Genomic DNA, 26,404 nt, shown 5'->3' with positions numbered 1-26,404 from the left:
GTATTGTGGGTACCTCGATTCTGATTGGTTCTTGAAACGTGACATTTTACGATAGCAACTATTCATTATTAGACTTCGAAGTTGCCAGGTACACAAAACAAAAATATGTCACAGTTACAATAAAATGCATTAACAAATAATGAATCTAAGTTTAGTAAAAGATGTAAAAGCGGAAGAATTATATTTTAACTAATTCGATTAACGATAAGGTGATGTGTTCAATTAACTTCACGTTAATCAACATTCTAATTTATGTGAGAAACTTAGCTTAACTTTAACACGCAATCTTGAGTGTAAACGATCAGCTGGCGCTGAGATCATAGGTCACGTGCTATGTGTCGGAGATCATCTTCTTCTCAAGTTGCAAGTATCCAATTTTCGTGAAAACAAACAAAGGAAGTCGTTGGCTAAGTTTACAGTAAATTCCTTCTATAAAAATTGACCAAGCTTACTTACTTAAAAAATTAGTTTACCTATGAATAGAGATATGCTTTGTTGTTAAGATAGAGATTATTATTATTTTGAATGTATGAGATGATGGCTAGATTCTGATAGATTAAATTGTGACAAGAAATAACAAATATTCAATGTAATTTTTCTTGAGTTTGCTTAGTGAATTTTTAAAAACTGCACACCTTGACTAGATAAATACGATAAATATGATATGATCAAATAAATATGATATGATAATTTGGTAAGAAAATATGATATGGATTAGAATCATTTTCGTTTGATTTCTACGTTTTAGTATTTGTGATGCCAGCATATTTACATTCATATTAACGCTGAATAATTTTGAAATTTTCAGTTAACTTTTTTATTTGCTTTTAAAAGCAATTTTTTGATAAATGGTTTAGTTCTTAAGTTTCATACTCAAAGCTAGAATTTCCAGAAATTTAAGAGAGAAAAAAACTATGTTAAAATATTCTAAAAAAGTATTCGTATTGCACTAAAGCAGTTACTGGTTTCTGAAGATAAAATTTCAAGAGTGGTTCTGCTCTCTGATTCTCAAGCAGCAATTCTGGCCATAAGTTCAAATAGCGCTCCTGCATGGAACAAAATCTCTAAATGTCGGGATTACTTGCAGAGGTTGGCCTTTAAATTTCTAAAAATCATTCAATAAAATTTGTATCTAGTTCTTCAAATCCTTTTGCATATAAAATTGATATTAAAGGAGCAAGAAAAAGTGTTAACAAAAATAACTAAAATTTAAAAAAAAACTGTATTTAAAATATATAAAATTTTTAGAGCACAGCAGTTTACCTAAAACATATATTTCAAAAATCATCATGTTAAAATTCTCTAAATATGAAACTTAATCGTTCAAAAACTCACATTTCTAAAGAGTTGGTCAACTAGATTCATAAATTAAAGTGATTGGTCTAATAGATTCTTTATCCAAAGAAGTTGTTCAAATAAATGTCTCATTGAAATAGTTTGGCCTTATAATTCAGAAGCACGAACTACTTCCATTACATTACGAACACAAATTTAAATAATAAAAATAGAAAAGTGGTATAAAATGTTAATTTATTGATTTTCATTGAAGAACTGATTTTAAAAACTTATTTCGTATCTAAGCATATGTAAGTAAATACTATTTTTACCCCGTATGCAAAAGAAAATAACAAGCCATTACTATTGGCTTTAATCATATAACACAATTTCAAGTTGTATTTTCCATTCTTTTGCCTAAACATAATTTCATTTTTCCTTCAATTTGATGGTGGCATCAGATTTTATTTATTAAATTGGTAGCAAAACTAATATTTACAGTTAGAAATATAATAGCAAAAGAAACATAAATTTGCATTACTTAATAAAATAAATTCGTTCAAAATCAAATATTAATAGTTATTTGAAAATGGTTTTAAAATAAAAAACGAATCTAAAAGATTATTTTTTTACTTAGACTTCGAATTTCATAAACATACTTTCATAACATTTGTACCCTAACTGTCGATAGTTTTACCTCTGTTAAGCAATCTGTTTTTAAAAAAATATTTGAGAATGCTTTCATTTCCTTTCCTTTTAAATTTAAAATACAGTTTTTATTTCTTCAATCAAGTCTAACTACTTATTCTTATAAATTTTATTATTTAAACATGACTAAATATTTTAGTATTTTAAATAAGAACATCGAGCTGCAAATTCTGGTTGTTTGTTTAACATTATGCGGAATATTGAAGTCGAAGTCAAGGTTTATGACCTTCTTGTCTACGATATTAATTGTACTGTTTCATTTAGGCTGTGTTGATTACGTTACTCTATCACTTTTTTATTTTTTCATCGACGAAATAGATTTCAGGATATTTTCAGCTTACGTAATTGGAAGTATATGTCAAATTCTCGCATGGCATGCATTGCGCAAAAGAAGAGAGAAAATAATGAGAATAATTAAGTACTTCATGGAACAAAATCAAAACTATAATTCAATCAACGCAAGAGAGAGAGGTAAAACTCTAATTATGATAATTCTTGCTTTCGGATTACCATGCTTGTATTTCACATTATTTTGTATTATATTCGAAGAAGAATATATAAGAATGTATACAAAAACCTTGATGTATAACATTCAAATTGACTACACAGGTAAAATCTGCTTAGTCATAAAAATGTTTATATTATTCTGTTTAACAATGCATTATAATATTGTAATGCTGATTACGTATTTGACATTTTGCCGCTATGCATGTCTTAAATTTACTTGTTTTTTGACGGACTTAGAAACATTTATGAAAGACATATATGACATTTCTAAAATAAATAATTTATCTCGCAGATATTTTCAGCTACTCCAAGCCTTACGAGAAATCGAGCAGACTTTTTCAACAAGTTCTTGTTTTCAAACTTTATCATTTTTATCATTGTTATTCACGGTGATAGCAACCTTTTTAGTAGAATCCCATACAAACACGCTAACACTACCTGTTTACCAATTACTTTTATACGAACATTCATTTTATGTTTCTCTTTTCTTATCGTCTCTAATTTCGATGTATTATTATGCCGGTGAAGTACCTATTCAAATGAAGCTGATAAGAGATACCTTTTTTGCTACTAATGAAAAATTGAGATTGCAATCTATATCCCAGTCTAACACATTGAAAAACTCTCTGTTAAAAGAAATGATGAATTCACCTGAAATCATATTATCAGGATCACACATTTTCTTCTACACAAGAACCAATCTTTTGGCGCTCTTCAGTGCATTCATCACATTTGGACTATTGATTGTTAATATTGAACGAAATTATAATTAGTTTATTCTAACTTATAAAATAAATAATAGATTTTCCTGAAATGATATTTTCAGGATCCGACATTATATTTTCCGTAAGAGCCAATCCTTTGGCGCACTTTGATTGATTAATAATATTTAGACTATTAATTGTTAACATTGAGCGAAATTATCTATAATTATAAAATGAAGAGTTCGTCAGTGTGCGTCTCTTTTAACTCCGGAACCATCCTGAAATCTGGAAAGTGAATGAGAGGTGTTGTTTTAGAGGTCTATCCTGAAAAATTTCTATTCAATCGTTCAGGAGAGACATTTTAAAAATGGAATTTTCTTATAGGTTTAAATCTAACTTCATTGACATAAATGAAACTGCAGAGGATTTATAAACAAAGCTTCAGTGATGTTTTATTGCTTAAAGCTCTCCTTAATCAAATAAAGAAACTTGTTGCTCATTCTTAGATATTTAATTAATTTTATTTCGCTATTTCAGATAAAAAATCAACCTGAGTGTTGTAGTATAGGTGAACTGCATCACCAAATTAGTATTTCTTAAGCAATATGAATCCACGCGTTTATTTTTTTTTATATGTAATTATGCTTTTTAAAGGTATTTCTATAAAACTGAATGATTTAAAATCTACTGTATATTGAATAAGAAAGAGTAGTTTTGTATTGAAAAGTCGAATTTTCTCATTGGCTTAGAAATGCGAACAAGAAAAGTAATAAAATGTCCATGAGATGTGTATTTTCGCAAGAACATTTTGAAGTGTGATCTTGGAAATTTTTACAGTAGTGTAACATTACTCTTATCACATATTGTTCAACTTTTTTTCTCCTACGTGGCGAGAGTGAGATGATTTTTAGAATTGAAGTTTAATTTGCTGCTTACAAAGGTGAGCAAGCTTATTTCAGGAATATTATTCAAATTGAAATAAATTGAAATGTTGGAATATTTGGATCATTACGTAGATTATCGTCAACATCAACCCTCATTTATCATACGGTACTTCGATTCACGATTCATGAAGATTCTCGGATTCACAGGATTCTCGGTGTCTGCCGCCGAAGTCAGCTCTTACCGATTTATCGGTAATATGAATCGAATAATTAAGAGCGCTATAAATATGCAAACTAATATGAATATGAGAAAAAAAGAACCGTGATGGTTCAGGAGGTAGAGCGTTCGCCTTCCAATGAGGTGAACAGGGTTCGATTCCCAGCAATGGCTGGTCGATACGAATTCCGCACTCGTCTCGAACCAGCCACAGTGCAGACGTAAAATATCCTCAGTGGTAAAAGGACCACTGATTAGAGTCCTATTTCCGTCAAGCTAACCGTTACAGACGTTCGTGGATTTTCCCTTCATGTAACGAAAATGCATGGAGTTCCATCATGGAATTAGTTCCATCAAATGCATGGAATTAGTTCCATCAAAAAGACCGAACCAAAGGCAAACTTCTCCCGATACTTGATCTAAGAGTTCCCTTATCTTTTGGCTTGATTTCAAACTTACAAGGCTATGGATTTGAACATCAATTGTCGTAAACCTAAAAATTAGGTCGACCGTTCAACGACGGTTATAAAATAAAATATGAAAAAAAGAAAAAGCGTACATAAGTACAATCCTAGAGGTCAGGAAAACCTCACCAGAGATGCCATGTGAATAAGCATCCAATAGCCCATTGTGCAGCTCTAGTGCGACGTAAATGAACTACAATATCAATCAATTCAGAGCTGTTTTTAATGGCTTTATTACTAATGGAGTTCGGGGCACGTAGCATACAACGAATGGTTTTTTTTTGTGTGAGTCAGGAAGTGTAGTTAAGACTGGAGATGAGTAGGTCAGAATAGCTCTAATGCATTGTAAATAAATGAGTCTTTTGTTTCTGTTGTTGAGCTGGGAGTATTGATTGAGAATGGGTATTAATGAGTAGAATACACTGAGCGCTTTATGAATTGTACTGTTGATGCTCTCGCTCCATTTAAGTTTGTTGCTGATGGTTAATTCAAGATACTTAGCTCTTTTTAACAACGGCCATGACTTGGTTAAGTAGAGTAAGGTTATTAATACTAGGCTTGATGGTTTTCTTATTGCTAATAATTGGGAAAATATATTATTTAAATTGAAATGCTAAAATATTTGTATCATTATGTAGATTATCTCAAATGTCTACCTTCATCTATCACAAGGAAAGTTCTAGATAGAATCGCTTGATACACTTTGGTGAATCGGTCCGAGTTGAAGAGCTTCCCTTTCAGGTGGACCAAACACAGGGAAATCGCAGGGCGACTAGTCCGGATTGTAGGGTGGATGGTCAAACGTCTCCCACTTGAACTTGGCCAGTTCCATGTGTGTGAGACTGGCGACGTGTGGACGCGCTTTATCATGGAGCAGAACCACACTCTCCGTGAGCAGCCCCGGTCTTTTGTTCTTGATGGACCTGCGTAGGCGTCAGAGTGTCTCGAAGTACACATCGGACTTAATGATTTTTCTGTGCTCGAGGAAATCGGATAACTCCTCGCTGCTCCTCAATCGTCGAATTTTGCAACGCGAACGCCATCCAGTCCTCATACGGACTGCCGCATCATTTGGACGCCGCTTTTGATAGGAGCCTCTGCTCTCTCCTGCTCATGCGGGCACCAGCGCATGCTCCGATCCCAGTCAGAGACTCCAATCGCATCCCGCGATGTCTCGCTTCGTTCTCCCATAGAGGAATATGCAAATATTTAACTGTTACGTTTTTACGTCGTTTCGTACCTTTTCATTTGATCACCCCTTGTAATTGCAGTGGTAGAGAGAGAGATACGTCAGATTATTCCCTTACAAGAATTTTATAAGGGATTAAATTCAAAGTGCGGAAGCCTCTATTTCATACATAAAAGTTTTTGCGTAAGACTTTTTGTTTGGTTCACTCACGGTTGTGTGTGTGGTCGTTTCTGTGTTGCAATTAGCAGTGGAGTGTGTGATATATAGACCGAATAGCAACAGCAGGAGAAGGATAATTACGCAGTTACAATCAACGATCCAATGTTATATATCCATCGTAGTAGGAGTCTTTTTATCGAAATGGACATCCCGTCCGTTGGACACCAAAGTGGGGAAAGTCCTATCAGAGACGTCAACCTTCATCTATCAATAGAAACTCCTCCAAGTTTCAGCTGAGTTACCACGTTTTATATACCACTGAACTGATGTTTATTAATTGTAGTGGTAGTTTCGCTATAATGCTATCTTTCACAATTTTGAAGAAATTTAACAATCAACGTTTTGTCATCTCGCATAATGTTGTAAAAATACAACAAAGCATTTTTTTCGATAAATTTTTAATTTCATAGTATATTTATATGCTTTTAAAATGGAGATGTTAAAATTGGGGGTGTTGAAATATGAAGGGTTACCTTTTTGCGAACTTACCATCAATTCCCAGAATTATGAGACCAAACGATACAAATATTCCGACAATTGTGAAAAAATTAGTCTTTGTAAATATGAGAATATTTGCTCCAGACATTACAATCTCGGGTTGATTCATTATTTCATTCAAAGCAGAGTCTGATAAAGATTCATTATTTTGTGTGGCTGACAATTTTAGTCTAGCATATTCTGAGTGGTAAGATTTCTTGATCATTTTCATCTGTATTGGTATTTCTCCAGCGCTACAATAAACTGAAAATATCGAAGTGACAAATAAAGTTATATCGAAAAGCATTTTGATGATGAAGACGTTTTTGTTTTCCTTAGACAGGAACTTGGCTCCTACTTGCGTCAGAAAATACGAAATCGTAGAAAACATAAAACCGATGCAAGACAAGCACTGGAAACAAATACTCTTAAAAAATGTAAATTGTATTTTATTTACTCCATCAAGAATAAGTAAATATCTTTTCGCCAATTCATTTTGTAGAGAAAAGATTATTGAAGATGTGAACGCCGCAATCATGTCTTCGTGGAACTTGGATAATGAAAAATTCACGTATCCACAACATGTCAAATACAAACTTAGATTTGTCAGAGTGAAAAATATTAAAATAAAACGATGTGTGAAAAGTTTGATAAAGAATACAGATTTATATAGCTTTTCATTTTGCATTTGTATACCATACATCCAATACTCTGAAACCAATCTTTTATAAGTATCATCGGACACTATGGTAAGTATAACACAAAAGGCAACTGGAAATATAAAATTAAGATATATTAACAACTTGAATGTATTTAGTTTCCTTGTATTCATAATACTTCTTCCTTTCGATTGTGTGATTTTCTTAATATGACAAAAAACATTTAATATGTCATTACTTTTATTACGCAAATCATGCCATGTGAGAAAAAACAGAATCCAACCCATCAGATTAGAGAAATCAGTTCTGAAATCATCAATGCCCTTAATCAGATAAAATACTGATATAGAAATTGAATCTATGCATCCGAAATAAAATAAAATTGAAAATATGATGCCAGAGGCAATGAAAGGTTTGAATTTTGATCTAATTATTCCACAACTAGCAGCAATATGTAACAAGGTAAAAATGTCAGTACTTTGGAATTTGTTTTTACCATTTCTTTGAGACATTTTTAGATACCTCAAAGCTTACAATTTCGCTGATATGAAAATTTTCATGTTATTTACCACCCTCTAAAATCACTTTATTTGTTATATCGCTGGTTCAAAACTAAAATGACGCATCTGCAGGCATACTACGTTTGCAGATGCGTCGTTTTAGTTTTGAACCAGCGATATATTCTCGCATTTTTAAATCAAAGTTAAACTCATCAATCAAAAAAAAACTTAACAACATTTATCAACATTAGTAATTATTTTCATTAATATGTTTTTTTTTTCAATTCAAATTCTTTATAAAATAGTCTTTCAGTAATTACTTTACTTTTGTGATTTATGTAAGAAATAAATTGTTCTATTTCATAGCAATATTTAAGGAAAGATTTTACATGAATTGCGTTTCTTTAAAAATTTAATTTATTTATCTGAAAAGAACTATTTAACATGCAATAAATTCATTCATTTAAATGTTGCTTACATGAAATTAATTATAAAAGTATTTAAAATGAAATTGAATATTTATGCGAAAATATATCCTAATGAAATTTCGTATAGAAACAATTTTTTGCCTAAAGACAATAATCCATATTCATAACTAAATAAAGAATTGTTCGATCTGCGCACGCAACTTGGCTTCATGAAGAATTAGGTAGTATTCAATGATGCCAGTCAAATAATACGTAGTAATATTTTTGGTAATTTCAGGTCCTAATAGTAGGCAATAATAAAAATTAATCAGCTCCTTTTAGTATAAGTCCTTCAGGTAATCTATACTAAAAATAACCCTCTATCTATTTTCGTTTATCTGTGCTAGCAATAATAAAAATTATTCAACTTACTTCACGCACGCAAGAAATGGTTTTAAGAGGCTCCCTCTCACTAATTCCCGTAATGGATTCTCGTTCACCATTTTTTATTCCTCCTAAACGGTAAATATTTCTCACGAAAACATAGGACATTTTGGTTTCAAAATATATAATTATTGTAGCTTTATGTAAAGCATTCTATTAAAGTGTTGATAGGGATGAAATAAACTATCAACCTGAATTGAAAAGCAATAAACTACGCATGAAAAAAATTAACCAAAGAAATACGCAATTTCAGACTCAATAAGCGGAAATAATTGCTACAGAAAATTGCACTATTATTTTCATGTACAATAAAATATGCATGAGAAAAAAATTAACCAAAAATATAAAGAATTTGAGATTAGCAGAAATAAATGCTATAGAAAATGACCGTATCAGGACGTTAAATTTCAACTCTGTAGCTGCATTTTAGCGAACAGAAGATCAGCTTTACACGTCTTTTTATTTTTTATTTTATTTATTTATTTTACTTCAAATTTAACTGTTAATAATTCTCGAATCTGAAATTTCTTAATTTCGTCACACTCCCTATACTTTTTGTTTATACACTTCGCAATTTCAAATTTATAAGTCTAATAGTTATAAGTCCTATAGTCTTTGTGCTGCAAAACAAAATGTAAAAATAAGTTAAACACCTAAAACAGGGTTCAAGGTGGCCATTATGATTTTTTAACATAGAAAAAATAATGTTTCATTGAATTGATTATTATCACAATTTTCAAGAGAATTTTTCCAATAAATTGAATTGAGTATTACTCATAAGCGTGCTCATACCTGCTCATATGAGTTGAAATGGTAATGTTCCCTCTTCTATTAGTTGAACTGCACATTTCTGCTTATAATCAAACATAATAATAGTACTTTACCAAAAATGAACATGAAAAAAATCAATTAAATATTTTGAAGTTTCTTTTTAATAAGCGTCTAGCATAACTTGCAATGTATTTAAGACATTTGCCTATATGTCACTGCGTTATTATTAAATAGGACTAGAGTTTTATTTCCGATGGCGGCTGGGAACCAACCTGACTTCAGAACGATTAAGCATCAGCTGGTCAGTGAAGAAAGGTGACCGGTGCGCAATAGTGTGAAGCGGAAATAAAAAGTTTCGTTATCGTCTACATGGACAACTTAGGCACTTGTGAGATTACTTTGGACCAATGCAAAATAGTTGTTCATTTTTGTACTGAAATAATAGAAAAATATACATGCGGGTGTTTTTGGGTTTAGAAATAGTTCGTACCTTATTTGAGGATATCTTAATAGTCATGGGTAGTTTAGAAATTTGGCCATTAGCAACACTAAAGTTTAAGTGAACTAATGCTTTGAGAAATAAATTGTTTACCTTCAAACTTTCCAACGGGAGCGTATCCATTTAAGTGATAAAAATAGGGTGAATGATAAAATATTACTATAATCAGACCAACCGTTGTCTATGAATCACAGACGTGAACTCCAACCCAGAAACAAGAAAAAATGCTGATTACCTGGGAAAGAAAAATTCTTAGAATTATTTTTGGACCTGTCAAAGAGGGTGATCTGGGGAGAAGGCGATACAATTTTGAAATTGCAAGACTATTTAAAGAAAAAGATATAATCAACTATGAAAAAGCAAGGAGAATTCAATGGCTAGGACACCTTTAGAGAATGGATGAAAACAGAGGCACTAACAAGGGAAACTAGGGAAGTGTGACTCGCCAATTTTGAAATAAACTATTGGGATGTATGCCTTATGAGGAATAATTTTAGGGGGAAACATTCGCTTCGGCCCATAGAAGGTCTTGTGAGAGATAAAAAATAATTCAATATATAGAAAAATCGGTTTTTTATTACTTCAAGGCAGACTATTAGTTAGTGTAATTGTCTCATACTCCAATTAATTTTGTGGTACTTTCACGTACTATATAATGCATATTTATTGTCAAAATTGATTTCGAAAATTTTATATATCTGTAGTTTTTCAGAAAAACCTGTTAGGTTAATTTAAAAAAAAAAATTGACAGCAAATTTAAAAATTTTTTTTTTCAAGAAACTTTCCAAATTAATTGGAGTATGTAATTGCAAATCAATTAATTAATAAATAATTAATCAACATTTAATTAATTATCCAATTAATTACAAATTAATTGGATTATGAGACAAGTATAGTCTGCACTGAAGTAATAAAATACCGATTTTTCTATATATTGAATTATTTTTTATCTCTCACAGGACCTTCTATGGGCCGAAGCGAATGTTTCCCCCTAAAATTATTCCTCATAAGGCCCTAGTTTCCCTTGTAAGAAGATATTCGATGGGCAACGTCAGGGCCAAAGGAAAAGAGGAAGGCCGGTCAAAAGATGGTTTGACTAGGTGGAAAAAGACCTTAAGACTCTAAAAGTCCGAAACTGGAAACAAAGAGCTAGAGACAGGCGACTTTGGAGGAAAATTGTTAGTGAGGCCATGGTCCAACATGGACTGTAATGCAATGGAGTTAGTTAGATAAAATATTACATTAAAAGTAACCTGTTGCTTATCTATAATAATTGTCTATATTTACATTATATGCACTGCTTAAAGGATATTGTAAGTCTTGCATTAAATAACGGTATAAGCAATTTTTTGTGTGCATAAAATTGAATAAGAGAGTTACAAAAGCAATTTTTTTTTATTTCCAAACTTCGCGCTGTTCAAATTTTGAGTTTCATGTCGAAAACGACGCTTTAGAGGCAGCGATTGGCTTTCGACTTAATGAAAGAAAAAGTGGAAAAGTATTATCAGAAAGCGTGTTGTTTCGATGAATGTGGTGTCTCAACGAGGTCATGTAATCGAATCATAAGCTTAGATAGTTGTTGGCTGGCCTGAGGGGGGCAAGCACTATGAATTCCAGGAACTGTAACCGTTTTTTTTTTTTTTTTTTTTTTTGAGACAGGAAATGCAGGCCGAAATTGAAGTCAAGGGCGTAGGCATGCAAAAACGCCCACTGAAGACCGTTACTAACGGTTTTGAGACACCGAAATATGAATGCCACTCTTCTTCAACAACAAAATTAAAAAGCATCAAAAAATTTTGATTCATATTTGATGAAAATTTAAATTATTTATGAACTGATCAACTGTATTCAACATTAGTTGCATAAAAATGGGTAAAAATTTAAAATTAGTGAGTAAAGCAAAACACAGCGTGAATAAAGCACAAATAATGTGTTTCAATTTTGTTTTATTCCCTTTACGTTTTTCGCTGTAGCCTACATAGCACAAAATTTTGGACAAATTTTCCGCTATAAGACATTAATACAGTTTTCTTTGTGTATTTAAGAACGGAATCAATAATTTATATCTATATTTTTCTGACTCGGCGACAATGAAAGTCTTCCAACACTTTTTTGGGTAGGGAACAACGAGTAGCAGTAACAAGAAGACGCAGGAAATCTTTAAGTCACATTTTTACAAATTTCTGAAAGAATCTTCTTTCATCGCGTGGACAACCAAAAGCTGAGACGAACTGAGGGAAAAAATTGATAGTTTGAAAGACAATACTTTTTAACAACAAAGTGTTTATATTATGTTCTAATTATAATTAAACAGCTTAATTAAGAATAATTATATTCATTTTTTTATTCATAAAGAATGCGTGTTCGTTGTGTTGTTACGATTTTTAACTATATTAAAAAAGCGTGCTTAACTTATCGTTGACTGTATATTTTAATTCAACAACTTATTATTGACTGTAAATTTTAATTTTTCAAAGGGGAATTAGTTTGAAAGATTTTAACAACTGATTTAGATTCTTAAGAGCTTACGCTGAAACCAGGGCTCGAAAAATCCGGCGAGCATTTCATCAGTAAATATGAAAAGGATGGATAGGATTACCATGTCGTCAGTGCGGAAAATGTTGGCAATGCTATCCCCTAAAGACACTGTCCTGTCCATCAGTGCTTCTATTTCAACTTATATTTTTGTGCTTTTTCTTTTTTCGGATTGTAACATAAAAAGCTTAAATTGATCTTTTTATGTTATCCAAATTAATTATTCTAACGAAATTCTTTCTCACACTTTTAAAAGCCACATCCTGCTCTTAAATCTATTTTTGGCTCAAGTATGCATTTAATTAAAACCAGGACATTTCTCCCTTTGCTCCCTGTGGGAAACGCTTGATCTATTTCATAAACCAATAGCAACTACTAAGATTCCCCTCTTTCCCTAAATTAAGACATTTTACAGATTTTACTTTGCAAGATTTTCCCTAACATATAACCGAGGAGCGAAACTTTTCAACAACAAATTCTTCTTCAACTAATGGCAATTAATAATTCATCCAGTATCTTCAACAAAAAAAAACTCTTCAATCATCAAACTTTTTGTTTATTATAAATGATACCTACGCCCAGTGGAACTGGCGTAGGTATCCAATTTTTTGGCCCAAATTTTTTTCCGTAGCAGCTCTCGTCTTTGATTTTGGAATTGTGTTCATGGAATTTCAACGCACTTTCGTCTATGATGTTGCGGTTTTCAAAATATCTTCTTGGACTAATTCGAGCATTTTCACGTATCCTTTTGTGTTAATTTTTTTTACAATTCTCATAAAACAGTTTTTTGAATTTTTATTGATTAAAAAAAAAGCACTCTTGTAGATGAAAAAAATTATAGATTATGATTTTAAATTTTTTTTCTCATGCTTGATGTTTAAAGATCATCGGTTTTCCATATGTCTATGCTGCATATTATGTCAACGTTCCTGAGACTACTAGAAAGCTGAGCTTCGATATTTTGGACTAAAAAGAAAGCCCCTTGGACTAAAGAGATAAACTGCATCAGATTCCTGATCGACATTAAAAAGTTTTCGATTTGAAATCCAATCCCTTATCTTTACAAGTGACTTACGGAAAGTTTCCCAGTGCTGCTCTGCATTTTATCGTCGATGAATAATTGTTCTCACATCCAGGAATGGTTTACGAATTGTGGTCGACATTCCCTCCCCCTACTCAGAACTCAAAGAATCCGCTTTAATTTCTCCGTCACTATCGGTGTTAATTTATGATTCCTCTTAACGAAGAAACAAAATTTTTCCGTTGCAGCTCTCGTCTTTGATTTTGGAATTGTGTTCATGGAATTTCAACGCCCTTTCGTGTCTATGATGTTTCGGTTTTCAAAATATCTTCTTGGACTAATTCGAGCATTTTCACGTATCCTTTTGTGTTAATTTTTTTTACAATTCTCATAAAACAATTTTTTGAATTTTTATTGATTAAAAAAAAAGCACTCTTGTAGATGAACAAAAATCATAGACTACGATTTTAAATTTTTTTTCTCATGCTTGATGCTTCAATTGAAGCAATTATTTTTTAAACATTGATCGTATTTACTGGTGAAATTTTGTTTTCTCTTGAAATGTTTATTTTCAATAAATTGATTGTTTTGATTGGCATAGGAAATGTTTAGAAAAATTATTTTCATAATTATTGTTTTACGTGTTACAGTTTCTATGATTTATTCATTAGTTGAATTTATATTTTTGTTTTACTGCAATGTTTAGGGTAAAGATGAAATGCCATTTAAATATTTTTCTCTTCGTAATGCAATTACAATAATTACTGAAATTAAAATTTTAATATATGAATGCAATTGCGATGTGGCAAAAATTGTAAATTAAATCAAGAAATGTTGAAACTAATGAAAATAATTTGGAAAATGAATAAAATATTTGTTTTTGGAATTTGAATTGAAATGTGAAACCTGATATTAATGCTTTAGTCCAGGGGTCTCCAAACTTTCCAGCCTTAGGGCCATACTGATTACTCCAGTAAGTTCTGAGGGCCAAAACCATATTATCATTGTTGCCGGTGGTAAAAAGTGAAATAGTCCACTGATGAAAAAAAAAGTCCGAAAAAGTACGCAACGTTTAAAAAAGGCTGCAAATCGGACATCGGACTAAAGTCCGCAAAACGGCAACACTGCATATTATTAATTTTCCTGTCATTATCTGTAATTTCTAGATTAGTCGAAGAGTACGAGCCATGAGGAGTAACGTGACACGACATCTGGTGGACACAAGCGGAAATAGGAAGTACCTTCTAACAGGTGGCGTTAATAGCACGTACAGAATAATCTCGTTGGTTCGAGAAAGTTCTGGTGTCTTCCACTCACTTCTAGATGGCAGTAATTGGAATATCTAAGAAGGCTAGTGGCGCAACCACAAGTCAGTTCCTATGACACTGTTGTGAAATAAAATAGTGCGTACCTCCTTAAAACGTGTTTGTGCGTGTTTAAGTTTAAGACATCTTTGTAACAGTATTTTGATTTGAATTGTTGCTTTTGTGTGTGATTTAGTAGTATGGAAAAGAAGCGAAAAATTGATAGTGAATGCAGAAAATTCAAAGATCAGTGGAACATTCAGTATTTCGTAATTGAGTCCAGTAACAAGGCGCTATGTTTGATTTGCAATGAAAGCATAGCCGTTCTCAAAGAATATAACATTAAACGTCATTATGAAACAAAACATTTTCAAAATTACTCAAAATATACAGGAAGTTTGCGGACAGAAAAATTCGAAGCTATGAAGCGCGGATTGAAATCGCAGCAATCTTCATTTACAAAACTCAAAACTGAACAAGAGGCTGCAACTCGTGCCAGCTTTCGTGTGGCTCTTGAAATTGCAAAACGTGGAAAACCATTCACCGATGGAGAAATGATCAAAGAATGCATAATTGCAGTAGCCGAAGAAATGTGCCCTGAAAAGGTAAATTTATTAAAAACTGTCAGTATGTCAGCAAACACTGTGGCTCGAAGGGTAGAAAACATCGCTGAAAATATATCCTCTCAACTGTTCGACAAAAATGTACATGTTGAGTGGTTTTCTTTGGCCTTGGATGAGTCAACGGATGTGTCAGATACTGCTCAGGTGTTGATTTATATTCGAGGAGTAGATAAAAGCTATGAAGTGCATGAAGAACTTCTTGATATGTATAGTATTCATGGCACAACTACTGGTACAGATATTTTTAAAGGAGTTGAAATGGCCATTAATCAAAAGAACCTTCGATGGAAAAACTTGAAATGTATTACAACTGATGGAGGCAAAAACATGAGTGGGAAAGATAAAGGAGTGGTCGCTCTTGTGTCAAAGGCTGTAGAAAATGACGGTGGTTCAAAACCATTAGTCTTACATTGTATCATTCATCAACAGTCTTTGTGCGGAAAATGTTTGGATATGTCTGAAGTTCTGAAACCAGTCATATCAACTGTTAATTTTATCAGATCTTTTGGGCTGAATCACCGACAATTTATTGCAGAGATTGGAGAAAATGACTTACCTTATCATACTGCCGTACGTTGGCTTAGTTGTGGAAAAGTATTTCAGCACTTTTTTGAACTTCGAGCAGTGATGGAATTTTTTTTTTAATGTAAAGCATCGCCCTCTTACTGAATTACAAAACAACGCATGGCTGTGGAAGTTAGCATTTTATGTTGATTTGACAAAACATGTGAACGAACTGAATTTGAGATTGCAAGGAGAAAACCAGCATCTTCCTGATTTATACACTAATATCAAATCATTCCGGAAGAAATTGATACTGTTTCAATCACAACTACGAAGTAAATGTTTTTCACATTTTAAAACATGTGAAATATTCAGCCACACCACTGAGACTGAGTTTCCTATCGATTTTGCAATCGAAACTTTGAGTGCTTTGAAAATAAATTTTGATACTCGTTTCTCGGACTTTGATGCCATTGCGAATCAAATTAAGATTTTTCAGAATCCTTTTGATACTGACATTGAAACCCTAGCCCCGGAACTTCAAATGGAAATGATTGATCTACAGTGCAGTGATATAATTAAGAACAAATATCAAAACTCATCTTTGCTGGAATTTTATAAGTCTTCCACTGACACAATTTGATAATTTGCATAAATTTGATCGTGGGCTGTTTTCTGTTTTTGGTACTACTTATTTGTGTGAGAAGACCTTCTCCAAAATGAAGTACACAAAAAATGTTTACAGATCTAAATTAACTGATGAGCATCTTAAATCTCTTTTAATAATTGGTACAAGTAAAATTAGTCCACAACTACAAACTATTGTCAGTGGAAAATCTCAATTACATAAATCTCATTAGTATTTCATATGTCATTATGCTTGTTATAAGTTATGTTTTTATTTAAAATGTATAAAATGTTAGTTGGATTCGTTTCAATAATTTGTTAGTTATTATATACTGAAGTTAAATTTTCTGCATATTATACATGTTTTTACTCATTATAATTCTGTGTTTCTTTATCCAACTTATCACAAAAGCAATAACAATAAGCCTACAACAATGTTATGAGTAGTTAGCCCATTACCATATCAATGTAGATGTCATATTAATAATTATTCAACATAAAATTGGAACACTTCAGTAAACTGAATTTAATTTGCTATAAAAAATATGTTCTCTAAAAGGAGTTTTCAAGTATGCTAGCTCTCCGCGGGCCAGACAAAATCTGTCCGCGGGCCGGATGTGGCCCTCGGGCCGTAGTTTGGAGACCCCTGCTTTAGTCCAACGTTGGTAATTAGTTCATAGCTCTGTTCTAGCTCTGTTCTAGCTCAGTAATTTCCATAAACAAATCGTTTCTTTATTTCTGAACTTTAATTCCAGCATACAGATAGGAAAATGATCAAACACAAATTGAAAAATTTAGTAACCAAATACACTTTTAAAACACGTTTAAAATAGAACTGAAAAATATTTGAATTTTTTAACACCCGATTGTGGCAAATAAAATTACCAATTAAGATCTCTGCACAAAAATTACTTTAAAAAAATATCCAAACTAAAATTTTTGAAAAAAAAAAATTATGTCCAAGAAGAAAGAAAGATATAAATGAAAAAAAAAAGAAACAAAAGGTAATTTGCAAATTAACCAAATTTGCAATAGCTAGATCAGTCAAAAATTAAAAACTGATTTACCTTAATACCATATTAAATTTGAAAGCTTTGTTTTGGATTTCAATTAGTGATTGTGTTAAACCGGTTGAAATGCAAAATCTGAGAAGACTGATCACCTTTTCTGATTATAAAAGCAATTTGTTTTTACATATTTTCTGAAATCCGGGTTAATAATTGCAATAAAAATACCAAGAAAGAAAATAAAAGTATGAAATATAGAAAGTAGAAAGAAAAGAAAAATAAAAGAAAGAAAAGAAAAATTAAAGAGAGAAAAGAAAAAGTGTTACAGTAGGCAAATTTTGGACATAAAAAAAATAAATAAATAAATATAAATATATTTATATTAAAAAAAAATTTCAAATTTCAAAATTGAAAATGATCTTGTGTTTTCTAATATTCTTGAGACTAAATATGATAATGGTGCGTAACATTGTCAAAATCATGTTGACAGAATTGTGCAAATCCAAGAAAATTAATAAATTCCTAACTTCAGGTAATTTTGCAAAAAAAGTTCCAAATATTTTGCTATTAAAGTGACAAAAAATGAAAGGTAAATAATAAAGTGAAATAAAGACAATACTGAAATCTTGGACTTCAGAATGACAACTACTGTGTCATTTTATTACCACGTTTATATAAACTTGCCTTCGTGTATGTCTGTCCGGGTGGAATTTTGTAATCGATTTTAAACTAACTTCCCGACTAGCTACAAACTTCAAATTTGGCACACAGTTCAGAATTGGATGACAATGCATGAAAATGAAGAGAAAAACGACATGCAAAGTAAAATAAAATTAAAATTAAAAAATTTTTTTTTTCGAGATTGTCTTTTGTTGTCGATTCCATTATTTCAAATTATTACGTGTCAGGTGAAAATATTTCTGTTGTCGGAGTATTTTTATTGGCTGAAAAATCACGTGGTAGGATCCAGTTTTTCCTCATTCATTTCCAGATTGTTTTGGTTGTCATCAGCATAAAACTAATGAAAGTCGTAAAGGTATCGCTTTTCTATAAAGATTTTTGTATCCCTAATTTAAAATAAAAGTTCTATTACTTTAGTAGTGGTCTTGTAGTAGTTTTGACTACTCTTGACTAAGAAAAATAATCTAAATAAAAATATATATTTTTAAAAACCACGTTTTTTGTAGTGAAGAATAATAATTAAAAAATAATAATTTTTNGTATTGTATACAACTAAACGATTAGCAATTAACGGTAAACTAAACGAGCATTCATACATAGGCTAAAAAGGCATCAATGTTACTATAATAATCAAGAACTCCACCGTTCAGCTATCGCAATAAGTAAATGCACAGAAGGCAAAAGGGTCATTTTTTCTTTACCATAAATGCTTACTATTATTCGCAAACCTGCGTAGACTTGTATTTTTGGGCAATTTTCTCCATCACAAAAACCAAAAATTCTTCTGCTTATAATCTTACTGCAATACAATGTTTTTCAAGTATTTAAAATTCATAAAGTTTTCAATTTTCTGTCAGTTAAATGCTTTACCTTTAACTGTATACCTATCCTCTGGTATCCTATCTAGGTAACTTCTGTCAGATTAAATCATCACTGTTTTACCAAGCTTGTCATTTATCCTAATCAAAACGTTAATAGGTTTTAAGACATATTTGTTATTTTAAAAGTTGTTTTTAATGGAATTTAATAGTACCACAAATAATTAGTTTTTTAATTTATTAATATATACATACTTTATTTCTTAATATTAAAATAAGTATACTATACATGCATACAAAATTTTAAAAAAAAATCGTTTTCTTGCTTTTTTTACGCAAAATATTACGCAAAAATATTTGCACTAACCCCTTAGCTTGGATAGATGGTAATATAGTTAACGGCCTGCTTCGAGTTGACACTCTGGTTAGCCAATAGCTTACCAATTTATTTCAAGCCTATATTTTTCATTGTTGCGAGAGAATAAAACACATTCACAAGAGAATAAAACACATAATTAAGCAGAAAAATCTGTCCACTGACGCTTTATTCTCGGTTTCCACGGTTTTCTTTTCTTTGCCTTTCACCTTTATTTTCCACCTTAGTTGCCAACTTTACATTTTATGTTTAAAATCACATTTTTTCTTTATTGAAGTCCGATATGCCTTGAGAATGGGCACCTGTCTATTTTCATTACTATCTTCATATATTTTTGAATTCAACGAAATTTTTAAAGAAGTATATCATTCCGTTTCAGTTTCTTTGGATTATATATTTGAAGGTAATAATCTGCTTTCTAAAATCTAAGCTGCCTTTTTAGACAATTTTGAATGCTAAAATACATATTGATATATATATATATATATGTTTCATCGGAGTAATGATATACTGAAAGCAAAGTAAAGTTGGTAATGGATAGTAGTAAGCGAGACTGAAACTAACTATATTCATTTATCAATTTTAATCTTAAACTTTACTCTCAAAAGTTGCTATTATAAGTCCGAATGACAATAATCCTCCAATGATAGCAAAAAAATTAAGTTTTGTAAAACAGAAAATATTACACCCTGATAATATAACCATTAAATCTTTCAAAACTGAGTCTGATAATGAAATAAAATCTGGCTTAAGCGTCATCATAAGTTTAGCGTATTTAATATGATAATTATATTTGATATTCCTCATTTGAATTGGTATTTCACTGGCGTAATGATATACTGAAAGCAGAGTAAGGGTAATGGATTTTACGTAGAAGCTAACCTCAAGAAACAGGGCACTCTTGGTGGTAACTGAAGAATAAAAACCATTGTTTGTAAGAAAGAGTGAAGTTGTAGAAAACATAAAACTTATACAAGACAAGCATTGCATGCAAATAATACTCGAAAAAGTGTATTGAATGGATTTTGGAGGAAATAATGAAATGGATGGATTTTGAAATGGAGTTTTTGGAGGAAACCTGAAACTGTTTCAAGGGATTTCGAACCACCTGCAAGCGTTTCAACAAAATCGGCCAAACCTTCAAACGTTTCGAGTGATAGTGACTAACCTGTGAGTGCTCCAACACGAGATTATGGCAACCCTGTGAGACATCCGATTCATTCGAGACATTGTGACGATAAAGTGTCATCGTACCCATCAAAACGAGAATCTTGGCAGTACATGCCTAGGCCAGAGAAACACTTTTCCTCTACTCACAGTCATTCATTCGTCGTTATTTGCAAAAGAACAGATGGATACACCCTCACGAATAGTTATATTTATCATTCATCCGATGGTCCCATTCGTCAACATGCATTGTTAGAGTAATTATTCAACATGGGGGTGAGTTTTTCTGTTCTAACGTATACCATCACTGATGCAAAATGGAGAGAATTAGTTGAAAGTTAGCCTGATTATCATCCAGAAAAAGAAATTAAAACTGTCCTTCTGAAAAAACCATCGAAATCCTTGGGAAGATGTGCGTACTGTTCACGCGAGGATTGTCATAAATGGATTGCTGCCACTGGAGGCATCTCCCAATTTTTGCATTTGCCTATGGAGTCAATTTTTTATACGTGTGTCCTCTTTCGAAATGATTTTGTAATATTTTTTAAAATCCCTTTTCATCATTTCGTAAATTGCCAGTCACTTGTCATAATTTTCGTAAATTGTCAATCACTTGCGCTTATTAAAATCATGATTTGTTTGAGAAAAATTTGTATTCATTTCACAAATGTGTTGAAAAAATGGGAAAGTTTCCCTAATTGGGAGACTTTTCCATTTTTTTTAAAACACTCATCGTGCTGATATTGATCCATTGCATTTATTGCACATGCAGTACATTTTTAAACTCTCAAACGTTTTCATATTCAATTTGCTCTCGACAAGTGTAAAAAAACAAAAAATTTCAATTTTGGTCTCACGAGTGTTTCAAAAAAATGGGATAGGTCCCCAATTAGGGGGATGTGCTACCGTTGACCACGAACTCCAATTCCCGTTGCAGGTTTTTTTAACCTTGGAGACTCTCACAAGTTATTTAAAATAATTGATTCTTCACATTACAAAAATTGCAGTTGGTTGAAAAATGGTAATCAACACCCATTGTATTGAAACGTGTCCGGCCACTCACTCGGGCAAAGATTCGTTTCCATTATTGCGTTTGCGACACTGTAACATGAGGAATTGGACCTGTGCCACATGCCTTAGTGTTGCGGGGAGTCTTATCTGTGTACTATTCTTAATACAATATTCATAAGTTGTAAGTGCTCCAAAAAACCTGAAGCTACTAAGAATCAGCGCTTGCCTTAAGCCAAACACTGTAAAAAAATTTATAGTGTTGTATGATGATCAACTTGTTTTGGGTAGTGTCAAGCTCTTCAAGAAATTTTTAAGCTAAAATTTTTCCAAGTCTTCTCTGTGTATTATTCCTAATACAATATTTATAAGTTGTTATTGCTCCAAAAAATATTCAGCAGCTGAAGCTACTGAGAATCAACGCTTGCTTTAAACCAACACTGTAAAAAAACTTTTTTTTATGTTGTTTATTAATAATCATCTTGTCGCAAATTCTCCAAGAATTTTTTTACGACCCAAAATTTTTTCTGTTCGAGTCGTTGGAGAGTTTGAAAGTTTTATAAGATTTTTCAGCATCCCTTTGTATTGCAGAGCACCACGTATTGTGTTGTTACCTCTTCGAAGGTTGGTGGACGACTGACAATGTCCGTGTGGAGCGACTAGTTTCATTCTTAAGCCACGCCCACTTCAAATTTTTTTACAGTGTTGTATAACTATTAACTTGTCTTGGGTTGGTTCGGGTTCTTCAAGAAATTTTCAAGCCAATATTTTTTCAGAGTCATGTCTTTGCGTTTCATTCAAACAACCAGAGACAACTTTCAGAACATGACCAACCCAATGGATATGGGACCATGACCAACCAAAAGGATTTCAGAGCATAACCAACCCAATGATTTCAGAGCATGACCAACTGAATGGATTTCAGATAATGACCAACTGAATGGATTTGTTTTGTCTTGAGTTGGCTCCAGCTCTCCAAGAATTTTTCAAAACCAAAATGTTAAGACTAGTCCTCAAAACATTTCACAGCATCATCAACCCTATGCATCTCACAACAATGCAATCCCCATGGATTTGGTAGCAGGATCAACCCAATGCATCTCACAACATCACAAACCAATGCATCTTGCAGCTGGATCATTCCAATATAGCTCACAGCATTGCAATTCAATGCATCTCACAGTATTCCAAAGGCTAAATCACTAGTGTTCCAAACATCACGATAGCTTAAAGTTTTGTTTAAGAACACTTTCTCCAACTAAAGTGTCTGAAATAATACATATAATCTTAAGGAAATATTCATTTTTCTTTTAACCTCTTTTTTAAAGGTTGATCTGTTTTAACATTTATAAAACACAATTTCAAATTCTTTTACCTACCCTTTCAAGGAATAAATGATCTTGCATTATTTAAATATTTGTTGTTGTTAAATATTAATTCATATGGTTTTCCATTTCTTTATTGTGTGCCTCTGAATTTAATTTTTTGAGCTTTAAATTAACTTTATTTACTTCATTTATTTAAGTTATTAACTTTTACGATATGTGGAAACCATTCGCTTGTTTCATCATGCAGTTCAAAAAATTTTTATATAAAAACACAAATAATTGCCTTCAAGTCATACCGCATTAATATAAATCATTTTTTGAACACAATTATCTATTTTTCATTTATATATTGCATTATTTAAAGCAAATAAAACCAAAATGGATTTTTTTAAATAACAGTCAAAATTTAAGGAAATATTAAAAATTCATTTATTTCTAGAAAAATTTTACTTATTGTCAAACAATAATGTAATTGAGTAATTTATAAAATAATAATTAATTTATGACTAATTTTTAATTCTGAAAAGATATTATTCAATCATTTGTAAAATGGAATATTAAAACTGTATATATTAATGAGTTAAAATACTAAAATATTAATGAGTTCTAGGGTATCATTAGCCGCAATGCTTACAAAAAAACTTTTGTGTTTAAAAATTACTTTTTGATTCAAATAAACTTTATAAAAAGCCTCTATTGACTCAACCATTTATGAAAAACGAAAAATGATACTAAACATTTGTAATCCACAATCCTGATCAAATTTAATAGTCATATCAAATTATGAAAATCATGTAACATTTTCTATCCCAATTCAACTAATGCATTAATTTTTAATGATAATTTTTTTTATCTTATAATTACTATTTGCAATTTATTTTATCACGCAAAGAAATATTTTAATATTTAAATGCATGTAAAAAGGTTTTTCTTTGAGTACAACAAAAAAAGGTGCTCTATAGTTTAGAAATTCAATGAAATATTAAATTCCTATGAATTTTTTAACTTGATAGAAAAAATTCTATGATTTAAATCTTTAACCATCTTTATTTTATTGATGATAAGATAGGGGAAAAACTGCATCGTAATAACGGATCATTTAATCTAAATTAGATAGAAATATTTTTGTGCAACGGAAAAGGAATTTAAAGTTGCTTGTAAAAAGGTTCTTCTTTGAAGACAACATGAAAAGGAGGACTATATCTTTGAAAATTCAATGAAATATTAATTTCCTATGAATTTTTTAACTTGATAGAAAAAATTATATGATTTAAATCTTTAACCATCTTTATTTTATTGATGATAAGATAGGGGAAAAACTGCATCGCAATAATGGATCATTTAATCTAAATTAGATAGAAATATTTTTGTGCAACGGAAAAGGAATTTAAAGTTGCTTGTAAAAAGATTCTTACTTGAAGACAACATGAAAAGGAGGCCTATATCTTTGAAAATTCAATGAAATATTAATTTCCGATGAATTTTTTAACTTGATAGAAAAAATTACATGATTTAAATCTTTAACCATCTTTATTTTATTGATGATAAGATAGGGGAAAAACTGCATCGCAATATTGGATCATTTAATCTAAATTAGATAGAAATATTTTTGTGCAGCGGAAAAAGAATTTAAAGTGCTTGTAAAAAGGTTCTTCTTTGAAGACAGCATGAAAAGGAGGACTATATCTTTGAAAATTCAATGAAATATTAATTTCCGATGAATTTTTTGACTTGATAGAAAAAATTACATGATTTAAATCTTTAACCATCTTTATTTTATTGATGATAAGATAGGGGAAAAACTGCATCGCAATATTGGATCATTTAATCTAAATTAGATAGAAATATTTCTGTGCAACGGAAAAGGAATTTAAAGTGCTTGTAAAAAGGTTCTTCTTTGAAGACAACATGAAAAAGGAGGCCTATATCTTTGAAAATTCAATGAAATATTAATTTCCTATGAATTTTTTAACTTGATGGAAGAAAAAAAAAGATATGATTTATCTAAAATCAATTATTTATTTATTATAAGACTGTGGCGAAACTGTATATTAATAATGGATTATTTATTATAAATTAGAAGGAAACATTTTTGCGCTTCTGTGAGTTTGGAACAACATTTCAATTTCATATCAAAACGAATAAGAAATACGGGTTTCTTAAAATGTATCAAAATAATGTAAAAAGTAAAGAACTTGTTTTTTTACTTCATTTAGCTGCTGCTTGTGGAATTATAAAATCTAACTCTAAACCTCTAGCAGCCTTATCTTCGGTATTTTCTATTTTATTCCATTTTGCGTGCATGGATATGATTACTTTACAACTGTATTACTCCTACACAGGCAAGGAGGATATCAGAGTCAACAGTGCTGATATATTTGGTTGGGTTCTTTATTTGCTTACGTGGCACGGCTCAAGAAGAAAAAGCAAAATTATATGTAATGTATTTGCCAGCTTGGATAAAATTACACAATTAAAACGAATGAGTATTATAAATTCTAGAGAACGAATAACGACAATAGTTTTAGTGTCACTTACTTTTATCTATCCAGGGCTGTTTTATGTTACAATGTGTGGAGTTTCTGACGATGATTTCAAAAAAGCAACTGTTAAATATTGGATCTATGACATTGACATTCCCGATAAAGATTTAACTAAAGCGTTATTCTTTTTCAGACTTTTCACACATCGATTCATGGCAGTATTTTGCACTCTAACAAGCTTCTGCTTATATTGGACATGCTGTCGCTACGCTGCCATTTCATTATCGAGGTTTCATTCTGATATGGAAAAGGCATTCAAAACTTCTTCATTTTTCTCGCGGCAAAAAGAATTTGCAATGAGATATTTGCAAGTTCTTGAAACACTGCAGGAAATTCAAAAAACATTTTCGAGCATTATTTGCATGCAATGTTTGTCGTGTATATGTTTTATGTTTTCTACATTTGCCCTCTTTCTTACAAGCACTGATGTTTATCTTTCAGCTGTCACCAAGAGTCTTCTGTTTCTTGAGGCCAGCTTCGCTGTAATATGCATTACCCTTACTCTGCTTTCAGTATATCATTACGCCGGTGAAATACCAATTCAAATGAGGAATATCAAAAATACTTATCATATCAAATACGCTAAACTTATGATGACGCTTAAGCCAGATTTTATTTCATTATCAGACTCAGTTTTGAAATATTTAATGAATCAGCCAGATGTCATATTGTCAGCCTGTAATATTTTCTGTTTTACAAAACTTAATTATTTTGCTATCATTGGAGCATTTGTGTCATTCGGACTTATAATAGCAACTTTCGAGAGTAAAGTTTAAGATTAAAATTGATAAGTGAATGTAGTTAGTTTCAATCTCGCTTACTACTATCCATTACCAACCTTACTTTGCTTTCATTATACCATTACACCGATGAAACACACACACACACATACATATATATATATATATATATATATATATATATATGTGTGTGTGTGT

General features: G+C 31.3%; 2 protein-coding genes across 2 annotated transcripts in view; both read left to right on the top strand.

Moving 5' to 3' along the window:
* LOC107437016 (uncharacterized) overlaps positions 1-26,404 on the top strand; it is a 256,380-nt gene that overhangs the window by 118,432 nt on the left and 111,544 nt on the right. The gene's annotated exons all lie outside the window — the stretch shown is intronic.
* LOC107440248 (general transcription factor II-I repeat domain-containing protein 2-like) lies at positions 14,985-16,554 on the top strand. Its single transcript, XM_016053121.3, has 2 exons — positions 14,985-15,977; positions 16,060-16,554. Exons 1-2 carry the CDS (start codon positions 14,985-14,987, stop codon positions 16,552-16,554), a joined length of 1,488 nt encoding a protein of 495 aa, XP_015908607.3.

Source organism: Parasteatoda tepidariorum, chromosome 10 (genome assembly GCF_043381705.1).
Source record: "Parasteatoda tepidariorum isolate YZ-2023 chromosome 10, CAS_Ptep_4.0, whole genome shotgun sequence".
In the NCBI taxonomy this organism is placed as follows: Eukaryota; Metazoa; Arthropoda; class Arachnida; order Araneae; family Theridiidae; genus Parasteatoda; species Parasteatoda tepidariorum.
The sequence above is the reverse complement of the archived record's forward strand: the minus strand, read 5'-3'. Positions and strand labels throughout refer to the sequence as shown.